At 43.8% G+C, this 20,340-nt stretch overlaps 1 protein-coding gene across 1 annotated transcript in view; it reads right to left on the bottom strand.

The window, feature by feature from the left end:
- Nucleotides 1–1,165: 1,165 nt before the first annotated feature.
- LOC143940410 (uncharacterized) overlaps nt 1,166–20,340 on the bottom strand; it is an 89,772-nt gene continuing 70,597 nt past the window's right edge. The window contains exons 6-7 of the mRNA XM_077461725.1: nt 6,861–7,094; nt 1,166–4,924 (exon numbers count right to left, since the gene is read on the bottom strand). Of these exons, the coding sequence (XP_077317851.1) occupies nt 4,238–4,924; nt 6,861–7,094 (921 nt within the window). The 3' untranslated portion in view covers nt 1,166–4,237. The remainder of the gene's footprint in view (nt 4,925–6,860; nt 7,095–20,340) is intronic.

Here is a 20,340-nt window from a genome sequence, read left to right as displayed (position 1 = left end):
GCCCAATCCAGCCATCCATGCTCACAGAAGTACTCATCCATACTCATCCATGCTTAGAAATACTCATCCATCCATCCGTAGTCAGCAATACTCATCCATCCTCCATACTCTGCAATACTCATCCATCCTCAACAATACGCATCCATCCATCCATGCTCAGCCACCTATACTCAGCAGTACTCATCCATCCATCCTCAGCCATACCCAGTCACCCACATTCATGGCTCAACCATGCTTAGCCATCCACATCCACAGTTTATCCATGACGGTGCTCCCTGAATGTTGGGCCTCTCTATGTGGCCAGGCTCTGTAAAAGTCTCACACCTGTGATATCACTGTACTCATGAGGAGTAGGAGAATCTATTTTGGGGTGTAATTTTTGGTATGTACATACTGTGTGTTAGCAATATTGCATAAATTGACAACTTTGTGCAAGAAAAAAAAAGTGTTTTCATTTCCATTACCCAAAAACTTGTAGAAAAAAATAACATGTTCAAAAGACTTGATATGCCTCAGATTATACGTTGGGTTGTTTTCTTTCCAAAATGGGGTCATTTTTGGGGCATTTCCATTGTCCTAATGCTCCAGGACCTTCACAAGTGTAAGAGGTAGTCAAGAAATGAGATGTGTAATTTATGCCCCTTGAACGCCTGATGGTGCTCCCACAATGTTGGGCCTCTGTATGTGGTCACGCTGTGTAAGTCTCACACATGTAGTATCCCCATACTCAGGAGTAGTGGAATGTATTTTGGGGTGTAACTTGTGGTATGCATATGCAGTGCGTGAGAAATAACCTGATAATATCACACTATTGTGAAAATAAAAGAAAAATAATCCTGATTTTGCAAAGAATTGTGGGAAAAAAATTACAACTTCAAAAAACTCACCATGCCTCTTTCTAAATACCTTGGAATGTTTACTTTCCAAAAAGGGGTAAAAAAAAAGGGGCAATGTCCTTGCTTGTTAGGGTCTCAAGAAATGAGATAGGCCATCAGTACTTCAGGTGTGATCAATTTTCAGTGATTGGCACCATAGTTTGTGGACTCTATAAAACTTTCACAAAGACCAAATAATATACACCAATTTGGATCATTTTTACCAAAGACATGTAGCAGTTAGAAATTTGGCCAAAATGTATGAAGAAAAAATCTTAATTTGCAAAGAATTATAACAGAAACAAAGAAAAATAATTTATTTTTGTTCGTTTTTTTACAGAATTTTCGATCTTTTCTCATTTATAGAGCAAAAAATAAAAACCCAACGGTTATTAAATGCCACCAAAAGAAAGCTCTATTTGTGTGAAATAAAGGACAAACATTTCATATGGGTACAGTGTTGCATGACTGAGTAATTGTCATTCAAAATGTGAGAGCGCTGAAAGCTGACAATTGGTCTGGTTAGAAAGGGGGTTTAGGTGCCCAGTTGTCAAGTGGTTATTGGCTGTGAGTCGAGTTATTTTGAGGGGACAGCAAATTTACACTGTTATACAAGCTGTACACCCACTACTTTACATTGTTGCAAAGTGTCATTTGTTCAGTGTTGTCACATGAAAAGATAGAATAAAATATTTACAAAAATGTGAGGGGTGTACTCACTTTTGTGAGATACTGTATGTATGAAGTGGTACCAACAGGGAGGTAGCCTCCCTAAACCAGGTCAGCACTGGTTATCACAATAAAGAAAAACCTTCAGAGATAGGCCATATATTTGATAAACAGTCACTCTTTACCACACACATCAATTGTCTTATATAACGTATGTAAGCTGAAATGTCACAAACAATCTCCTGCACTTTGGTGTATAGTCTCTAATACCTTGTGCGACCAACTCTTTACATTCAAGCAATGCCTATAATCTTGCAGCCCAACTGTCCATTTAGGCTCTGAAGAAAAGGGTATGCCCTTGAAACTCGTCAGCCATCTAGGATATCGTCTGATCCTCATAACATCAGGTCCGGTTTACCGGTGTTCAGAGATGCTGTTATACGATTAAACAAGCCTTAACTTCTTGTTTGCTTGTGAGTGCAAACATTGTTTTTATACTTTAAATGAAAAAATTTGTCATTGGTAATGCACAAGGTCGGTGCGCCCTCTTTTTTTTCAGCTGAAACTTCACAACATATACACTGTAAATTATTTTATTAAACCACAATACAAAAGCAGCTAGAAATGTCTCTGAATAAGGCCATTGATTAATTCAGGTATCCATAGTCAATAATAAGATTTTGCAGCCAGTTTTATTCTACAAACATTTGTCAGTACAACCTACATAGCAGGATTTAAATGAATCATCTTCAACAATCATGAAAGTGTTTTTTTTTTTTGTTTGTTTTTTTAGAGCAATTAAACATGTAAATCCTTATAATGAGTTTCAGACTTTTTTGAAAGTGGTTTGTGGCTGCCAATAAGCTTTATCTACAGGTAGCATGCCAAACTTGTTCATGGGTGCTGCTGATCAGAGACCGCATCAGATTGAGGCATCAGTCTTTTGATGCTGATCGGGATCCTGAACAAACACAAAAACAGTTATTGTGTTCTTGTATGGTGTTGAAGGTAATGCTTTATTTACAGGGACACCATCAAATTTTTAATGCTGTAAAAGAACATATGCTTAATCTTTGACAGTATGCTGCTTTAAGTAAAGCCTCGCCTTTACCTTCTTACAAGGAGGTTCTGTCTATATTCTAGACTGTGGACGGTGATTTCTCTTACCTGCGCCCTGGTAGAAAATGTTATGCCACCTAAATTATACCAGAAGTTGGTTTTATTTTCTAAAATAGAAATTTTCCTAGGTGCTCCAACTCTATGGCCATGTGAAAAACATTCATAATTTTATCAGAATTAAAGGTTTTCCTATTTTACTCCAATGGGTCTTCATTTATTAGGGCAAACAGCAATATGCACAGAACTGTAACTTGCATTAACCAATCAAAATTCACCTTTATTCAATACTACGGTTAACTAGTAAAGACATATAAAAAGGTGATCATTTTCTTCCTTGGACAGGAAATAACTGTCATTTGGTATCATAGCAAAAACAGTTGAACATTGTTTTCATCAGAGAGAATAGAAAAATATATTTGCAGACCAGTTTGTGTGCTAGATCTGTGTAATTAACTACCATTTTGAATTGAAACAGCCCTGAAAATTATTTATGCAACTACACAATATAAGGAAGGGGCTTTTCAATTCAACAGCTATACACTCAAAGTTAGAAGGAATTTAGGTTGAACATCCCTCATTAACTGAAAATACCCTAAACATTAGTGATTATGGTGTGGAATGTGCAGCGATGTTGTAACCATTGGTACCTTAAAACGACTGAGATTCCTAATGTTTAACAAAAAAGTGTTGGTCCATTGTTGATAGGTATTCTGAATATTTACATTGTCTAAAAGGTATAAGTTTTGATAATACATAAAAGGAAGCATCAGAGGTGCAAAAGCACAATGTGCAAGTGACCAATTTACATTACTGGCAGAATGTTCCTCCAGAAGAAAACTGAGTGCACCGTGACAGGAGTACCCTCTCCAGTGGCAGCGCATAGAACTGCAGGTATTTTTAACCCAGTGTTGTATGGTGTTTGTGATATAATTTTTTTCCTGTGCGTTACAATATGCGATTTAATGTCCACTGTGTTTTCTTGTGCATGTGGATAATTAATCCAAAAAAAGGCAAAAAAAACAAAAACAAAAAAAAAAAAACAGTATAATTTAGGTAGAATGCACGATATGATCAGCAACAAATTGTCTGTAAAGTCAACCAAATTCCATCTAGCTCTGCTTTTCTGCCAAAGCAGTTTCTCGTTAACTCCATGTGTGTGACAGAGAAAACATCACGTGGATCAGCTGCATAGTATGAAATAACCATCATGTCAAAAGTGGCACAATGCAGAACGGTTTCAATTTGAGAAGTTAATAGAACTTTACACACAGCAAGGAAGGAATGAAGGCACATTAAGATGGAAAAGGAGTGGTTTACATCCCAATGCCACAGAAAAAAAAGTGTTAAAGCCGGCACTTACTTTCCTTTCAACACAGTATTTGGCACTGGATTTTCCCCAATTTTTTCAGTGCTTTAATTGGCAGTCTCATATAGAGTAAGCACAGGAAAATATGTTGGTCAGGAGTAGATGAGATTATTTAAGGTCATTGAATAGTGGTGGTAAGACTTCCCAAATACTTTGAATGTGTTTCAGGGTGGTGTAATTTATAAAGTCTTTCAGCATAAAAGTTCAGTTATTCTGTAACTAATCCTATTGGTGTGGATGGAAAATTTGTACAGACTGCAGAGTTCTTTCTACCAACAACTGTAGTGCATTGACTGGTTAAGTTCCAAGCTGAACTTAAAGACATTTTATTTTCCATGCAATGGATAGCAGAATCTCCTGCTGAATTTATCGGTGTGCTTACATGAGAGCAAGGCTTTACGGATGCTGAGTAGCAGTCATCTGCTGTGTATCCATCATCCTTTTTGGACAGACACTCTGTGACCGGAGAGAGTTGGTCATCAAATACCAAAGGCTGCTGGTCATCTGCCTCTTCACAGATAACAAAAACTGTGTTTGGAGTCTCAAAATCCAGTGAGAGCTCTTTGGCTCGGAATCCATTGCCTGTTTTGGATGAGCTTGTAAACTCCATGGCAGATGTTTGGCAGGGGGTGTGGTTCTCCTTCACACTTAAAGGGTTTTGGCCTGTATGCACACAATCAGAAGATTCATTTAGTAACCCAAAGTATGGGCGTGTCCTTCTGAGATTACATGGTGGGAGTTTTCGGTGAAGTTTTGCTGACTGTGTAAGGGGGTAAGAAGCATTACTGTCAGAAGACTCTGAGAAAAGATGAGTGGAGTTTTCCCCTATCTGAGCAGCAGAACCAACTCTCCTAGGATTCTTAGAATTAAGACTCTTGGCAGGTGCTGTGCAACACTGTAAAACCAAAAATATTGAAATTATGTAACATTTTCAGATCTGTTATTCTTAAAGAGGCTAGGAATGCCACATTCAAAGCAATTTTATTTGACATCAGAGTAAAAAGGAATGCCTTCACTCTCATTAGAATGACGAACCCCAACTACGTTTACATAGTTTACTTTGCAAACCAAAAAAGGCAGTTGAAACCTGCAAAGTACAAAAACAATTTAATCTTTCCTTTATATTTGTTTCAAGTACTTGAACATATCTACAGGCATAAACGCAGAGGGTAAAATAGATTCAGAATTCATATACACTGGCAAAATGCTAGACCAGGGTTTCTTAAAGTGGTTGTATGCCTAGAAGAAAAAAAAACAAAAACAAAAACACCTATAAAGGCAAAGGCATAATGATCTAATATGCACTGCATACTAGCTCATTAAGAAATACTTACCATAGAACAAAGCCCCACGCTCTCCCGGAGCTGACATTTTGCCTCAGTGATTCTTCCGGGTTCACGGCTCTGGCACTGTGAGTGGTCGGGGCCGCGATGATGTCACTCCCGCGCATGCATGTGGGGGTCTTCTTTCCGGCAAGGAGCTCTGATTTTCTGGCAGTATCTGCCGGACCTTCAGAGCGCATGTGCCGCTGACGTCAGCGGCTGCATGCAAGGTGAATATCTCTTACCTGTAGGTAAAAATGTGCTAAAGGGGTATACAACAGCTTTAACCAGGGTTCCTTGAGCAATTTCTGCCTCTCAGATAAGTTCCCACTGACAAGATTCATCTTTTTATTTATCTGTAAGGGGGAAATTCTTCCCAATGACCACAAGTGTAAGAATGATTTTCCCACTGACCATCATACTATTGCAATCATGATACAGAATTTTTTTTATTTTATTTTTTTAGCAGGGGATCCCTAAGACCGGAAAGTTATTTCAAGGGTTCCTCTGAGTTAAAAAGGTTGAGAAAGGTTTCTATAGACTATCATATGGCAGTGTAAGATATGGAAGATACAAGTATCCCAACTTGCTTCCCAAGAGGCCAGGTGCTTTTGTGCATTGCCAACTTTTCCCCTTTTGTACCAAAAAATATGGATTAAACAAGTTGGCTGGTTAAATGCAGGCAAGACACTGTATGTATGAATCTAATTAACACAGAACCTGAATAACCAAAGCCTAGTACCCAAGGGCTGAATGTTGGGCGACATCGGCTGGTTCAATAAAAAAACTGTCCATCATTCAGCTCGTGTGTATGGCAGCCGTTTGGCTGGCTTCTGTCAGACAAACATGATGGAAAACCAGCTGCTGCCTGGCTGAGAGCGCTGACCATAGTATTCTGGCAGGGGGTGCATCCCCCTGTCACAACACAATGGCTCAGCAGGGGAGATTACTGTACCAATGTTAAATCAGTTGGTGTGTACCAGACTTCAGGCTGCCCATACACAGCTCACCAGCCAAGATTCAAACCGTTTATAGGTACGCTGAATATACCAAGTTCATATATCAACTTGGATACAAGCAGCCTGTCAGATTCTCTTGCGATTATCTCTGTCTTCTCCAGGCGGGGACAGCTCCCCCCCCCCGGCCCCCCCCCCCCGGGTGCAGACAATTGCTAATATCCCTGTCAACACAGGAAAGAAATTCACACTGTGTATGGCCTGCCTAAAATGTGATGGTTATTAAAATTAGTTGACAAACCTGCAAAATGTGTTTAAAAAAAAAAAAAAAAAACAGATAACAGAAAAAAAAAAACACAACAATGAATTTCGCTGTTAAATTCTTGAAATATTCTACAAAAAACATCATATACCAAGTCTAATGTGTATGCAGACTACAATGGGAGCCAGTGTAAAATACAGACAGGTAACTTATCACTGTGATCCACATATGATACAATCAAAACTATAAATATTTGAAATTTACTTCATAAATCTGATTTACATCACTTACACTGTCAACCAGTTTGGTGAAGGAACCACTGGAGGACCGGCTTCGCCATTTCATTTGTAGTTGAGGCAAGAGACTGTTAAAGGCACGGGAACTCCATGTCCTCTGTCTGGCTGCATCCACTTCTTCTACTTCACCAGCCTTGTCATCCCCACTCAGATCAACACTAGTGTAATCTGCAGTTAGCCAATCGGACACAGAAGCAGGGCTAGTTACACTTCTCTTTAGGCTTCCTTCCTGCAATCACAGCCATAATATTATAAGACAGCTGGTAACAAATTAAACCTTTATGTACCATATAATTTATGTTGAAATTCTTATTCCACTAAATTATCAACCAGGTGGAGAGAATAAAAAACATGACATAACATACCATGTTCCGTGTAGAAACATGCTAAATTCTTACTGCTGTGTGAAAAAAAAAAAAAAAAAAAAAAAAAAAAAAGGAGGTGGCAGAGTTTAGAATTATACACTATTTTACAGGACTTGAAGTTGGCTTTCTTGCATTTAGGCCACGATCAAATACGCGTTGCAATAACGAACATTCCGGTTTGTGATTTTGATAGCACAATTGACACGTGTTTCCACATGTCGCTCATATGGCAGCCTAGTCACTTTAATGGGCTGCCCTATGCGTGTTTGGCATCAAGCTTAGTGTGAAAAAAAAAAAAACATTTTGGCTTTAGATAAACTTTAGCAATAAGAGAACTGTTTGCTTAACTGCAACTGATCTGGGGATCATATTTTCTTGCTCTATGGGTGTGAGAAAAAATGGTCATCAAACGGAAGACCTTTATCAACAGATGTCAGTCAGGTGGTGGCATCAGATGAGCAAAGGTAATGATGCTGAATTAAGGGGCCAGCCTTAGCCTTTTGGAAAGGTATAACCCACAAGACAATTGACTGACACCCTACTTGCCATTCTTGATTAACAACAGCAAAAAGGGAGGCTGAGAGAGACCTGGTCACATACCTCAAAGAGGCAAAAAATAAATGTACAATCTGTAAAGAACTGTGGGCAGTGGAGAGGCGTTGCTAATATCTATATGCTCCAAAATGGAAACACATGCAATCTAGATTACTGGACTTCACTGCCTACCCTATGGCTTGGTTTAACCTGAAAACTGTACATCAAATCTGGAAGGGTATACATCTTAAAGTATGCTGAACTACACCAGGAGACTGAAGAAAGAATTACTTTCAGGCAAAACAGTGTGCTGTGTAACGGTAAAGAGTACCTATACAAAAGAAGCTTACTATGAACACTGCTAAGTAGCGTGAGAGCAATTCTGCTTATCTGGGATTTGTGTAATATGAGTGTTCAATCATCTTACCAGTTTAGAACATGTCATATGTTGTTCTTTCTGAATTGTGTGTGTCATGAATAAGGAGGCTGAGGATACTGGATTAGACTAGATTTACACGATATGGCTTTGTACATTACATAAATTATATATATATATATATATATATATATATATATATATATATATATATATATATATATATATATATATATATATATATATATATATATATATATATATATATAGCTTCATGATATTTCAAATGGATAAAAGGTGAAAAGAATTTAACTCTGTGCTTGAAAAATTAGATTTCTAGATTCTATAGCTATGTATAAAGTATAAATGGATTAAAACCTGCCAGCATTTTATTATCATTCTCAATATCCTCATTCTGAGCTACCACGCAGGAAATAAGGGGACTTCCCAACAGAGATAGCAATACAAATCTAATACATCTCCAGTATTTTAATTAAAATAAACAAAAATCTTTTATTGCTTCCCAGGTCCCTCGTTTAAGAGGATTTTGCTGAACACAAAAGGAAGTCAGGAAAAATCTCCAGGAACACCATTAGTAATACTAATGCTGCGTACACACGATCAAACTATCCAGCAGACTTGATCTGGCAGACCAGAGTCCGCCAGACAATCCACCCGTGTGGGGACTCCGGCGGACCTTTTCTTTCCAAAAGTCCGGTGGACAATCCACCCGTGTGTGTGCTAGTCTGTTCATTTTGAAAGCGGCTCCAGGTAGACGGGACTAGTGAAGCAAGTGAATGTCGTCACCTCCATTGGCGAGATTAACACCTCGCTGGCCCAGTCACCTGGTATGGAGTTAAAGGGGAAGCCCTACGCCCCGAAAAAAAAAAAAAAAAAAAAAAAAAAACACAGCGTGGGGGTCCCCCAAAAGTCCATGTCAGACCCTTATCCGAGCACCAACTCCGGCTGGTCAGGAAAGGGGTTGGGTACGAGCGAGCGTCCCCGAGACGTACCAGGCCACATGCCCTCAACATGGGGGGGTGCTTTGGGGAAGGGGGCCCTGCGGCCCCCCACCCCAAAGCACCTTGTCCCCATGTTGCTGAGGACAAGGGCCTCTTCCCGACAACCCTGGCCGTTGGTTGTCGGGGTCTGTGGGCGGGGGGGCTTATCGCAATCCGGGAGCTCCCTTTAACAAGGGGGCCCCAAATACCGGCCTCCCACCCTATGTGAATGAGTATTGGGGTACCATGTACCCCTACCCATTCACCTGGTGAAAAAAAGTGTCAAGAAAAAAAAACAACACATGTTTTTAAAATCATTTATTGCACAGCTCTGGTGGTCTTCTGTCTTGGGGGGGTCTTCGCGCCGAAGAAGAAAGCCGGGCTCCTCCGCTAGTAAAAGAGCTAGCAGAAGATAGGGGAGGAGTCCGGCGAGAAGATTCCCAAGACGGAAGACCACCGGAGCTGTGCAATAAATTATTTTAAAAACATGCGCTGTGTTTTTTTCTTTACACTTTTTTCACCAGGTGAATGGGTAGGGGTACATGGTACCCCAATACTCATTCGCAGGGCCCCCCTTCCCCAAAGCAAGTCCGTTCATTTCAAAAGGACTCCCACCATAGTCCAGCGTTTTTTCCTCCGTACTTAGCCCGCTGGAAAAGTCCGGTCGTGTGTGGGCAGGTCCGCTCGTTCGGAAAGTCCGGCGGACCTCCGTTGCAAAGTCCGGTGGTTGGTTCTCCTGTACAGTGTCCGTTAGTTCCTTCAGCCGGTCCCTGAGGGCTAGTATGTACCCTACCACAGAGATCTCTTCAGCTCCCACACCTCCTTCCCAATGGGCTCTAAGTAGATCTAGTGTCCCCCTTACCCGTTTCCCATACAATAACTCAAATGAACAGAACCCCTTAGATTCCTGTGACACTTCCCTGTAAGCAAACAGGAGGTGCGGTAGAAATTACTCCCAATCCCGGTGAGAAGTTGTGAACGTCCAAAGCAATTGTTTTAGTGTTCCACTGAACCGCTCACATAGTCCATTAGTCTGGGGATGGTAGGGAGAGCTGTGTATAGGCTTAATTCCACAGAGTTTCCACAACTGCTTGGTTAGGTCTGCAGTAAAAGGAGTCCCTCAGTCTGAGACAATCTCTTGAGGGAAACCCACCCTGGCAAAGATTCGGAGCAGTGCCTCCACTACTGTCTCTGCATGCATGTTTGTCAGAGGAACTGCCTCCAGATAACAAGTAGCATAATCCACCACAGTCAAGATATATCTCTTCCCAGAGCGACTGGGTTGGGGTAATCATCCTACCAGGTCTACAGCCATCGAGCTAAAGGGCTCAGCTATGATCAGTAGGGGGGTACAAAAGGAGCTTTAGATCAGTCGCCTTCTTTCTGAAAAGTATCACAGGTACTGCAATAATGTCTAATATCCCCAGTTATCCCTGGCCAGAAGAATAGCGGAGTCAAACGGTGAACAGTTTTGGTCACTCCAATGTGACCAGCTAGGGGAATGTTATGTCCGATGCTAAACAGGTCACGCCGGTATTTCTGTGGTATGACCAGCTGTTGCTTGGGCACTGGACGAGATCCCTTCCCTTCGGTCAACTGATAATGTAATTCTCAATTCCACTCTATCCGTTCACTTTCTAATCCCCTGGGGTCCATCCCTGCCCTCTCCCGGGAACTAGCCAACATCGAGTCAGTAGTTCCCGGTCAGTCGGGGTAACCCAGGTAAAGGGTGGTACAGTCTGGTCGGGGTTAGGGAAGTTAGGCCTTACATTGGTCCCATCATCGAGTGCCTCCTCCGCTCACCTTGCTTGCTGCCAGGTGGTCACAGGGAAGGCTTCTGGGGATAAATCCACATGAAATGATGAAGAAATAATTTCCCAGTAGAACATCTGAGGGTATATATCTCTCATAACTCCAACTTCCACGTCTCTGGATACAGAGTCCCAATCCACATGCACTTAAGCATTAGGGATGCGTAAAACTTTGTCTCCAGCCACTCGCACAGCTATGGACCTCCCAGTTTTCCCAGTCACTGTAGCCATCCTGGGTTGCACCAAAGTAATAGTAGCTCTGCTGTCCCCGAGTCCTTGAGCGGGTCACCCATTCACCCATACAGCCGGTCGGTGATGCATGCGATTGTCATCGACAGCAGCTTGTATCAGGTTCACCTCATGGAGCAGCCCAAATTCTTCTTCACCCCAGCAAGTTGAGGTAGATGGTGGGGCGGCTTCCAGGTAATGAGCAAGTGCTTAGGCTGGGCCAGGGACAGCATGGTTCCATGACATTTCGAGGACAGTTAGCTCATTGGTGTCCTATTTGATTACACCCATAACAGCGAGGCCAGTCTTCTTGATGGGTATAGCTGGTCGGGCCATTGCAGGGGGGAAAACTGACTGCTGGGTGAATGGCTGGATATGGGCAGGTGCTGGTGGTGGTCTGGAGATGCCGCAAGGCTCCAGTTGGTGGAATCTCTGGGTATCCATATACTGGTCAGCTTGTTCTGCTGCTTTGTCTACCGTCAAGGGCTTTTGGTCTTAAACCCACTGGCAAACTTCACTAGGGGATTGGTTGTAAACCAGTAGGGCAGCATTTGCCTGACAGCCAGAGAACCATGCATCTACTGATCGGGACATCTGATGAGCCCATTCTGTATAGTGCTGGCACTCTTTCCGTTGTAGGCTGCGAAATTTGGACCTATGAGCTTCAGGGGTGAGTGCGTATCTTTCCAGCAGTTGCTCCTTGACTCGCTCGTAGTCTTTTTTGTCTTCCCCAGTTATGGCTTCAAAAGCATCCAGTGCTTGACCAGCTTACTGATGTGGATGGCGACCCAGTCAGCTTTGTCAATTTCCTGGAGATCGCACTGGGTCTCGAAGACATGAAGGTACCGCTCGATTTCCTCCACCCCATCCTGGAAGGGTCAAAAAGCTGCGTAGGGAAGTGTCTTGCAGCTATCCGGTTCTGCAAATGCAGTACCCCCAATCTCCTTCTGAACCTCTAGAATTTTCAGATGTGTCGTGTCTGCAATTATCTGGGTGATCACCTCTTAGGGAGGAATGGTGCTGTATAGCGACAGCCACCACTGGTTCTCTCGCTGGGGCTCGGGTATCTTGGACCCCGCCATAGCTGGCCTTCCTGCTTCAGTCACTGGCCTGGTCACTCTACATCAAGTTGGCAATTAGAATTGCCTTTGATTTGTTGCTGGCATTCTGTCCCTTGGATTCCAGATCCTTGAGTGTGCTTTGTGTAAGGCTGGAGTAGCAAAGATCCATATGGCAAGGTCCCGTTGGTGGTTTGGATGTTCCAGGCACAAGAAAGCATCTCACTGCTGCCAACCAAATGTGATGGACTCCAGATACACCAATGGGTATTTCTGCCAAGAAGCTGCTTCCCAAGTCCTGGAACACAGACCAATGGATCTAGCTATAGAAACCCCAAGGACCAGATAACACCAATCTTGGCCCTTATACACACGGTCGGAGAATCCGTCGGAATGTGTCCTATCGGACCGTGTTGTCGGATAATCCGACTGTGTGTGGTATGCATCAGACTGATTCCGTCCGAATATCTGTCGGACCAAGTTTTCCAACATGTTGGAAATATTTTCCAACCAACTGGTCCGATCGGACATACTCCGATCATGTGTAGAGAATTTTGATCGGACAAAGTGCCACGCATGCTCAGATCAAATTCCTACATCAAAGCTATTGGCTACTAGCCTGAATGTAGTCCCATCGTAACGAAATTACGTCATCACGTTCTGAAAGATCTGATTTTTCGACAACTTTGTCCGACCGTGTGTATGCAACAGTTTCGGACACAATCCGTCGGACAAAATCCGACGGATTTGGTTGTCGAAATCTCCGACCGTGTGTACAGGGGCTTGGAGTACACCAGAAAATGGACTGCCTTATTTTTAGAAACACACTGAATTTATACAGCAAACCATCAGATAAGGGCTACTCCCATTAGCTCAGACAAATGTCAACTTACACAGTAGAACTAGTCCTATTATCATAAAAATTACCTCCTTAGACAGTCGGGCTCCTTGGACTAACTTGCATAAGAAGCCACAAGCAATTAGTGACCAGTTCTGGATAACTTAAAAACACATAACACAGTTCTCCAGGCCATGGTTCTCCTGCAGCCCAAAGTCTGTGACATAAGTGTTAAGTATGGAGTTGCTGGGGGTGAGGAAAGCAAAGGTGGAGAGTATTCAACTAGATAAGGCGAATGTAGAGTAATCATAGTAGAGAAGTTGTATGTATGACAGTGTTTTCCGGTGTAGAAAGGGGAAATTAGGGAAGGCAAAAGCTGGGAGTTTTCAGTGTAAAGAAGTGATGAGAAACACCAAGACAACCCACACAGTGAAATCGAAAGGGGAAATGCAAAGTTTTTTACAGAGTTTCTTGTTGGCCTCCCTGACTCCAAGATGGCGGAACAACACGGTTCTCAACACGAGGCCCCCGACATACAATATCCTCTGGCCTCACCTGCTGCCTCTACAGTCTCAGATGCCTACTCAGACACCAGCAGCTTTCAGGCCAGACATACAGGGTTCTTCTAAGCCATCCTTGATGCTGCGGGCAGACAATGAGCTCAGGGTGCTCCTTCAGGCCCTCCCGACTAAAGAAGACAGAGGCTCTTAGCGGCAAGATAGAGGAGACCCACCAAGACCTGCAAGCTGTTTAATCAGATGTACAGTCTCTATCAAATCATCGGTCATCCAGGGAATCAACACTTGCAACCTTGGAGCAATGGGTGACTGCATTGGAATCTGTACAAGACACCCATGTGGACCTGGCGGTGTCCCTACAGCTGCACCTGGAGGACGGGAGCCACTGCAACAACTTATCGCTCTGTGGACTCCCAGAAGCTACCAATACAGCAGATTTGCCGGCAAAGGCCGTTGCCATCTTTAAAATCCTTGGTGATTCCACCCTGCAAACCTGTACTTTGATCGGATTCACAGGGCCATGGGGCCCCGCTCAACAAACCCTGCTAGACCATTTGATGTTATCTGCAGTCTGCATCACTATATTCACAAAGAAACACCCTTTCCTTTTTTGCTCAGGGATATACTGAGGGGCATAGTAGACTATGTTTATTGATTTAACATACATGACATGACCATGAAGGTTGGTTATTAGTTATGTGTTTTTGATTCTAAATCTGTATATTTGATTGATATGCTTTCTTGTAGATCATTTTCTGACCTAATATACTCCTGAAGGAGGGGGTAACCCCGAAACATGTAGAGTGTGTAACTGGAAGAACAAATCTCTGTGTGCAACAGAAATAATTATTATATTATCCAAGTTCTTCCAATTTGTGTCAGACAAGTGGATGCTGCATGATTAGCAGCATCTAATGTCATTCATCTACTATTGAAGCCTTTTTATGATGTATTTGTGTATAATAAATGTATATATTTTTGGAAATTGACTGTTGTAAGTTTATACCGTACGGTATACCGTAAGGGTGGTTAAAGAGGCTCTCTTTAAACTTAATGTAACAATTATCATAATTATTTATAAATATACATTTCCCTTTTACGAGTAGTGTTAATTTTAGTGTCCTTCCCTTTGAGACACTATTTTAATTTTCTTCTCCACGGTCGTGTCCCACATTTTTGGTTATTTGCATTGTTGGGATCTCTTGGCAGAATGGACCTACATGGTACAGCATGGACAGGGTTCATGTCTACTATTCAAACCAGTGTGGAATCGTGTAAAAAGGATGATGGTGATCTTACTCTCTATCTGGGTACAATCCAGGGTTTGCTTAAAACGCAAATCCCATCTTTACTGGCATATTGAAAATTTTCATCAATATATTAGGGAGAATATTAATCCTCAAGGATAGTGTCTTCAGACCTTCCTTACCATTAAAAATCCCATTGAGGTTTTTAAGAAATCCTCAATTCCCTTAATGCTCAGATGCATGACAGTATACCATGAAGGTTGGTTATTAGTTATGTATTTTTTATTCTAATACTGTAGATTTGATTTAAATGCTTTCTTGTAGATCATTTTCTGATCTAATAGAAGAAGGAGGTAACCCCAAAACATGTAGAGTGTGTAAATGAACGAACAAATCTCTGTGTGTAACAATGTGGGATCATTATTATATTATCCAAGTTCTTCCAATTTGTGTCCGACAAGTGGATGCTCTATGATTAGCAGCATCTAATGTCATTTATCTACTATTGAAGGCTTTTTATGATGTGTGTATTTGTGTATAATAAATGTATATATTTTTGTAAATTGACTGTTGCAAGTTTATACCATACCACAAGAGTCAATGTTGCCTCCAAGTGTCCAAATTTCTAATTAGTAATAGGGCAAAGGTACATTAATTCTTTCATACCAAGTAGCGTTTCCATATATCCTCCACAGGGCATGGGAGTCTGGCTCTATAGACTTTGATGTGGCCGATGTTAAAATTCTCCCTGACCTCTCAAGGGCAACTTGGCAACGCCGAGCCCTGCTACCTACTGTCTAAGGCTGTGCCCACCAGCTGGGTTTTACTTATCGATGGAACTTCCTTCTTTCCACCACATTACGCAAAGGCCCACGTTCATTCATGCTTCCCATACTTGGAGATCTCAACACTCTATTTACCTTCTTGGACACAGACCCCATCCATGTTCCGAATTGGCTACAACTTCTTCCACGGCCGGTGGGCTGCCCTGGGATGTCATCTTTTTGGAGAAACCCCCCTCCACGATCCCAGAGGTTCTGGGGGTGATCCCAAGCTCTATTCCCAGAGGGGTTACGGGAGTCTTAACTGAAACATACCTGCAATGTTCTTCAGTGAGCAGCTCTCTGGGCTCAGGTAACCTTTTTCTTTGCATTTGTATGATATATGTGGTTGCTTGCTATACCTACCCAATTGTCTCAAGGATTCCCTGATGATATGAGACAACTGCCCAGTAGGTTTATCAGTATGTCACCAAAAACTACAGGACTGCACAATTCTGGAGGTACTATAGTTTCCCTGGTCTTTGTCTGAAAGGGCTTTGTTCCTTAACCACTTCAATACCGGGCCATAGTCAAATGACGCCCACAGATGGGATCTCCCATCCTGGGTGGACGTCATATGATGGGCTCGGTATTTTGCCGTTCCTGCGGGCCCCCGGGGGCCTGCAGCATGACGATTGTGGATGAGGTGTCTCCCTCGGACACAGCCCATCCCCGATCTGTGGGATTTCCATCCCCATCCACCCCCGATACACGTGACAAGCTGCGTCCAATCACAGACGGTCACATGTACTGTGCACGTGCACGCGCCTGGGGCGCTTGCAGAGCAGCGATCGGGGATGTGGCTTGTCACCCTGACACAGCCCAACCCCGATCGCAGTAAAGAGCCAATGAAATTGGCTCTTTACCACGTGACCGGCTGTGTCCAATCACAGCCGGTCACAGAATGTAAACAAACCGTGGTAACAAGATGTTACCGGGTTCTCCTCCTCACACACCAATCATGTGTGAGGAGGAGATTGCGGTAACATCTAATTTCTGCTGTCAGGGCTGGCTTAGCCCTTCCTCCTCTGGGCTGGCCGCTCAGCTGTCGGCTAATTGCCAGCTCTCTTCTCTTTCTACAGTTACCAGCTGTTCGCGATGATGCTCGTCTGACCTGCCTATTTAAAGCCTTCCTGCTCACTTTTTCATTTGCCTTCGCGTTCTGGCTACCCGATCTGGCTACAGGACTCTGGCTATGCTCGACTATGCTTTTTTCTATTTATCTTTTTATTTTTATTAACAAACAAGTGTGATTTGATTGTACTTCTGTCTCAGTCTGTTTCATAGTTTCTGACAGTACGCCGAGGCCATGAATTCAGAAGATACAGTCAATCCACTTGTTGGTAATATTTTTTCCAGATTGGATGAGCAAGATCACCGCATGGATCAGTTTGCCTTGGCGTTACAAACGCTCCTGAATCGCACGGCTCACCTGGAATCCCCCACGGTGGCTGCTCCAGTACAACCCGAGTCGCAGGCCGTCCCTGCTACTGCGCCAGTCTCTGTGCAGGCACCCGCCTTGAGTATTACCTCTATAAGAGGTATGTCTGTTTCTGCTCCGCTTCCCCAGCAATTTGGGGGCGATCCAGTTCAATGCAGAGGGTTTCTCAATCAGGTTGAGATATACTTCGAAATGCTGCCCCAGGCGTTTCCCACGGACAGAAGTAAAGTAGGTTTCGTGATATCTTTGCTTTATGAGAGAGCCTTGGCCTGGGCTAACCCTCTATGGGAGACGCAAAAACCTGTTGTCTTGAGTTACCCTCAGTTTGTGGCCTCCTTTAAAAGGATTTTTGACGTTCCCGCACGCTCCGATTCCGCTGCCAAGTGCCTCATGTCCATCAGAGTACGAGAACTGTTGCCGACTACGCCATTGAATTCCATACTCTGGCAGCAGAGGTTTCTTGGAACAATGAGGCCCTCGTGGACAGACCTTAGGTAGCGTTGTTTCGTCCCCAGTTATCCAGAAGGATAAGCCCCTGGTTTTGGTCACCCTTTCTTGGACTGAGTCGTCCATCGAGATACAGGCTCTAATCGACTCTGGGGCTGCAGGCCTGTTCATTGATGCTGCATTTGTTTCGCAGCACTCGATTCCGCTGCAGCTGCGTGACACTCCACTTGCCATTGAGGCTCTTGACGGGAGACCTTTACAGCCTGTCCATGTGACTCATGAGATGGTTCCGTTGCCCATGGCCGTAGGAGCTCTTCACCATGAGATAATCAAATTCCAAGTTATTTCCTCACCCAGATTTCTGCTGGTTATTGGTTATCCTTGGTTACAGAGGCACAACCCCTCTTTTGATTGGCTCCGTGCTGAGGTTCTCTCCTGGTCACCACAATGCAGCGAGACATGCTTCCTGAAGGTATCCAAGGTCCTGTTCACCGCTTCACTCCCCTCCTTGCCGGAGGAGTACCGTGATTTTGGCGATGTCTTTGCTAAAGGTCAAGCTGGTAGTTTGCCTCCACACCAGCCTTATGATTGCGCAATTAACCTTCAACCTGGTGCCATACCTCCTCATGGCTGGGTTTGTCGGTCTTGGAGGATAAGGCCATGGAGGAGTATGTTGCTGACGTACTTTCTCGAGGTTTCATCCGCAAGTCCTCGTCTCCTGCTGGTGCTGGTTTCTTCTTTGTGAAAAAGAAGAGCCGTGAACTGAGACCTTGTATAGAATATAGGGGTCTCAATCGTGTCACGATTAAGAATGCCTACCCGATTCCATTGATTACCAAGTTATTTGACCGCCTCAAGGGAGCAACGGTTTTCACAAAGCTTGACCTGAGAGGGGCATACAATCTTGTGCGCATTAAGGGGGGGCGACGAATGGAAAACTGTGTTTAATACCGGAACAGGCCATTATGAATACCTTTTGGCCTTTGTAACGCCCCGGCAGTTTTCCAGGAATTTATTAACGATGTCCTCCGAGATTTGTTGAATTGTGTGTGGTGGTTTATCTCGATGATATCCTCATATTTTCCAAGTCCCTGGGGAGCCACCACACAGATGTCTGCCATGTACTTCAGAAACTAAGAGAGAACAATCTCTATTGTAAACTGGAGAAGTGCGAGTTCCATCGTGAACAGGTTACATTCCTGGGCTATGTCATTTCCACTGCTGGTTTTTCGATAGACCCAGAGAAACTGTCGGCAGTCCTACAGTGGGCTCGACCCATGGGTTTACGTCCTCTGCAGCGTTTCCTGGGCTTTGCCAACTACTATCGGAAGTTTATTCGTAACTTCTCATCTCTGGTCAAGCCTCTGACTGATATGACCAGAAAGGACGGTAACCCACAGAGTTGGTCTCTGGAGTCCATTAAGGCCTTTGAGACTCTCAAGGCTGCCTTTGTTTCTGCTCCTGTGTTGGCACATCCTGATCCTACGTTGCCTTTTATCCTAAAAGTTGATGCTATTGAGACGGGAGTTGACGCCCTTCTGTCTCAACGTCCTAACTCGGAGAGCGCTATGCATCCGTGTGGCTACTTTTCCAGGAAATTGTCACTTGCTGAGTGCAATTATGAGATTGGTGACAGAGAGCTGTTGGCGATCATTTTAGCCCTGAAAGAATGGAGACATCTCCTTGAAGGTACAACTGTTCCCGTTCTTATTCTTACTGACCATAAGAATCTTACATTCTTGTCTGAGGCTAAGCGACTCTCTCCCAGAAGGGCACGATGGGCTCTTTTCTTGTCAAGCTTTAATTACATTGTCTCATTCTTTTTCCCCGGTACTAAGAATGTAAGGGCTGATACCTTGTCACGACAATTTTCCTCCACTTCCAAGTCCGAGTCGGTTCCGGTTCTTAGGATTCCTCCTGATCGTATCTTGGCTACGGTTCGTACCAGTCTTACTTCTCCTTTGGGTGACAAAATTCTTGCTTCTCAGGTCCATGCGCCTCCTGATAAACCTTATGACCGCTGCTTTATCCCAAAGAGTCTCCGTACTGCAGTGCTCCAGACTTACCATTCTCCCAAGGCAGCTGGTCATCCTGGGAAGAATCAACTCATTTGGGCCATCTCCCAACAATTCTGGTGGCCTAGTCTACGGGCTGATGTTTCTGCCTTCGTAGATGCCTGTCAGCCCATCTGAGTACCCGAGTACCTGTCAGCCCATCTGAGTACCCGAGTACCTGTCACAGCCCATCTGAATACCGGAGTACCCGAGTACCTGTCACAGTCCATCTGAGTATCCGAGTACCCGAGTACCTGTCACAGTCCATCTGAGTATCCGAGTATCCGAGTACCTGTCACAGCCCATCTGAGTACCTGTCACAGCCCATCTGAGTACCTGTCACAGCCCATCTGAGTACCTGTCACAGCCCATCTGAGTACCTGTCACAGCCCATCTGAGTACCTGTCACAGCCCATCTGAGTACTTGTCACAGCCCATCTGAGTACTTGTCACAGCCCATCTGAGTACCCGGGTACCTGTCAGCCCATCTGAGTACCCGAGTATCTGTCACGGCCCATCTGAGTACCAGAGTACCTGTCACAGTCCATCTGAGTACCCGAGTACCTCAGTACCTGTCCCAGCCCATCTGAGTACCCAAGTACTTGTCACAGCCCATCTGAGTACCCGAGTACCTGTCACAGCCCATATGCGTACCTGTCACAGTTCATCTGAGTACCTGTCACAGTTCATCTGAGTACCCGAGTACCTGTCACCAGCCTGGAGCAACGGAGTACCC

This window comes from Lithobates pipiens, unplaced genomic scaffold (assembly GCF_037356315.1).
Source record: "Lithobates pipiens isolate NorthernLeopardFrog02 unplaced genomic scaffold, aLitPip1_a1.2 Scaffold_3, whole genome shotgun sequence".
Taxonomy (NCBI): Eukaryota; Metazoa; Chordata; class Amphibia; order Anura; family Ranidae; genus Lithobates; species Lithobates pipiens.
The sequence above is the reverse complement of the archived record's forward strand: the minus strand, read 5'-3'. Positions and strand labels throughout refer to the sequence as shown.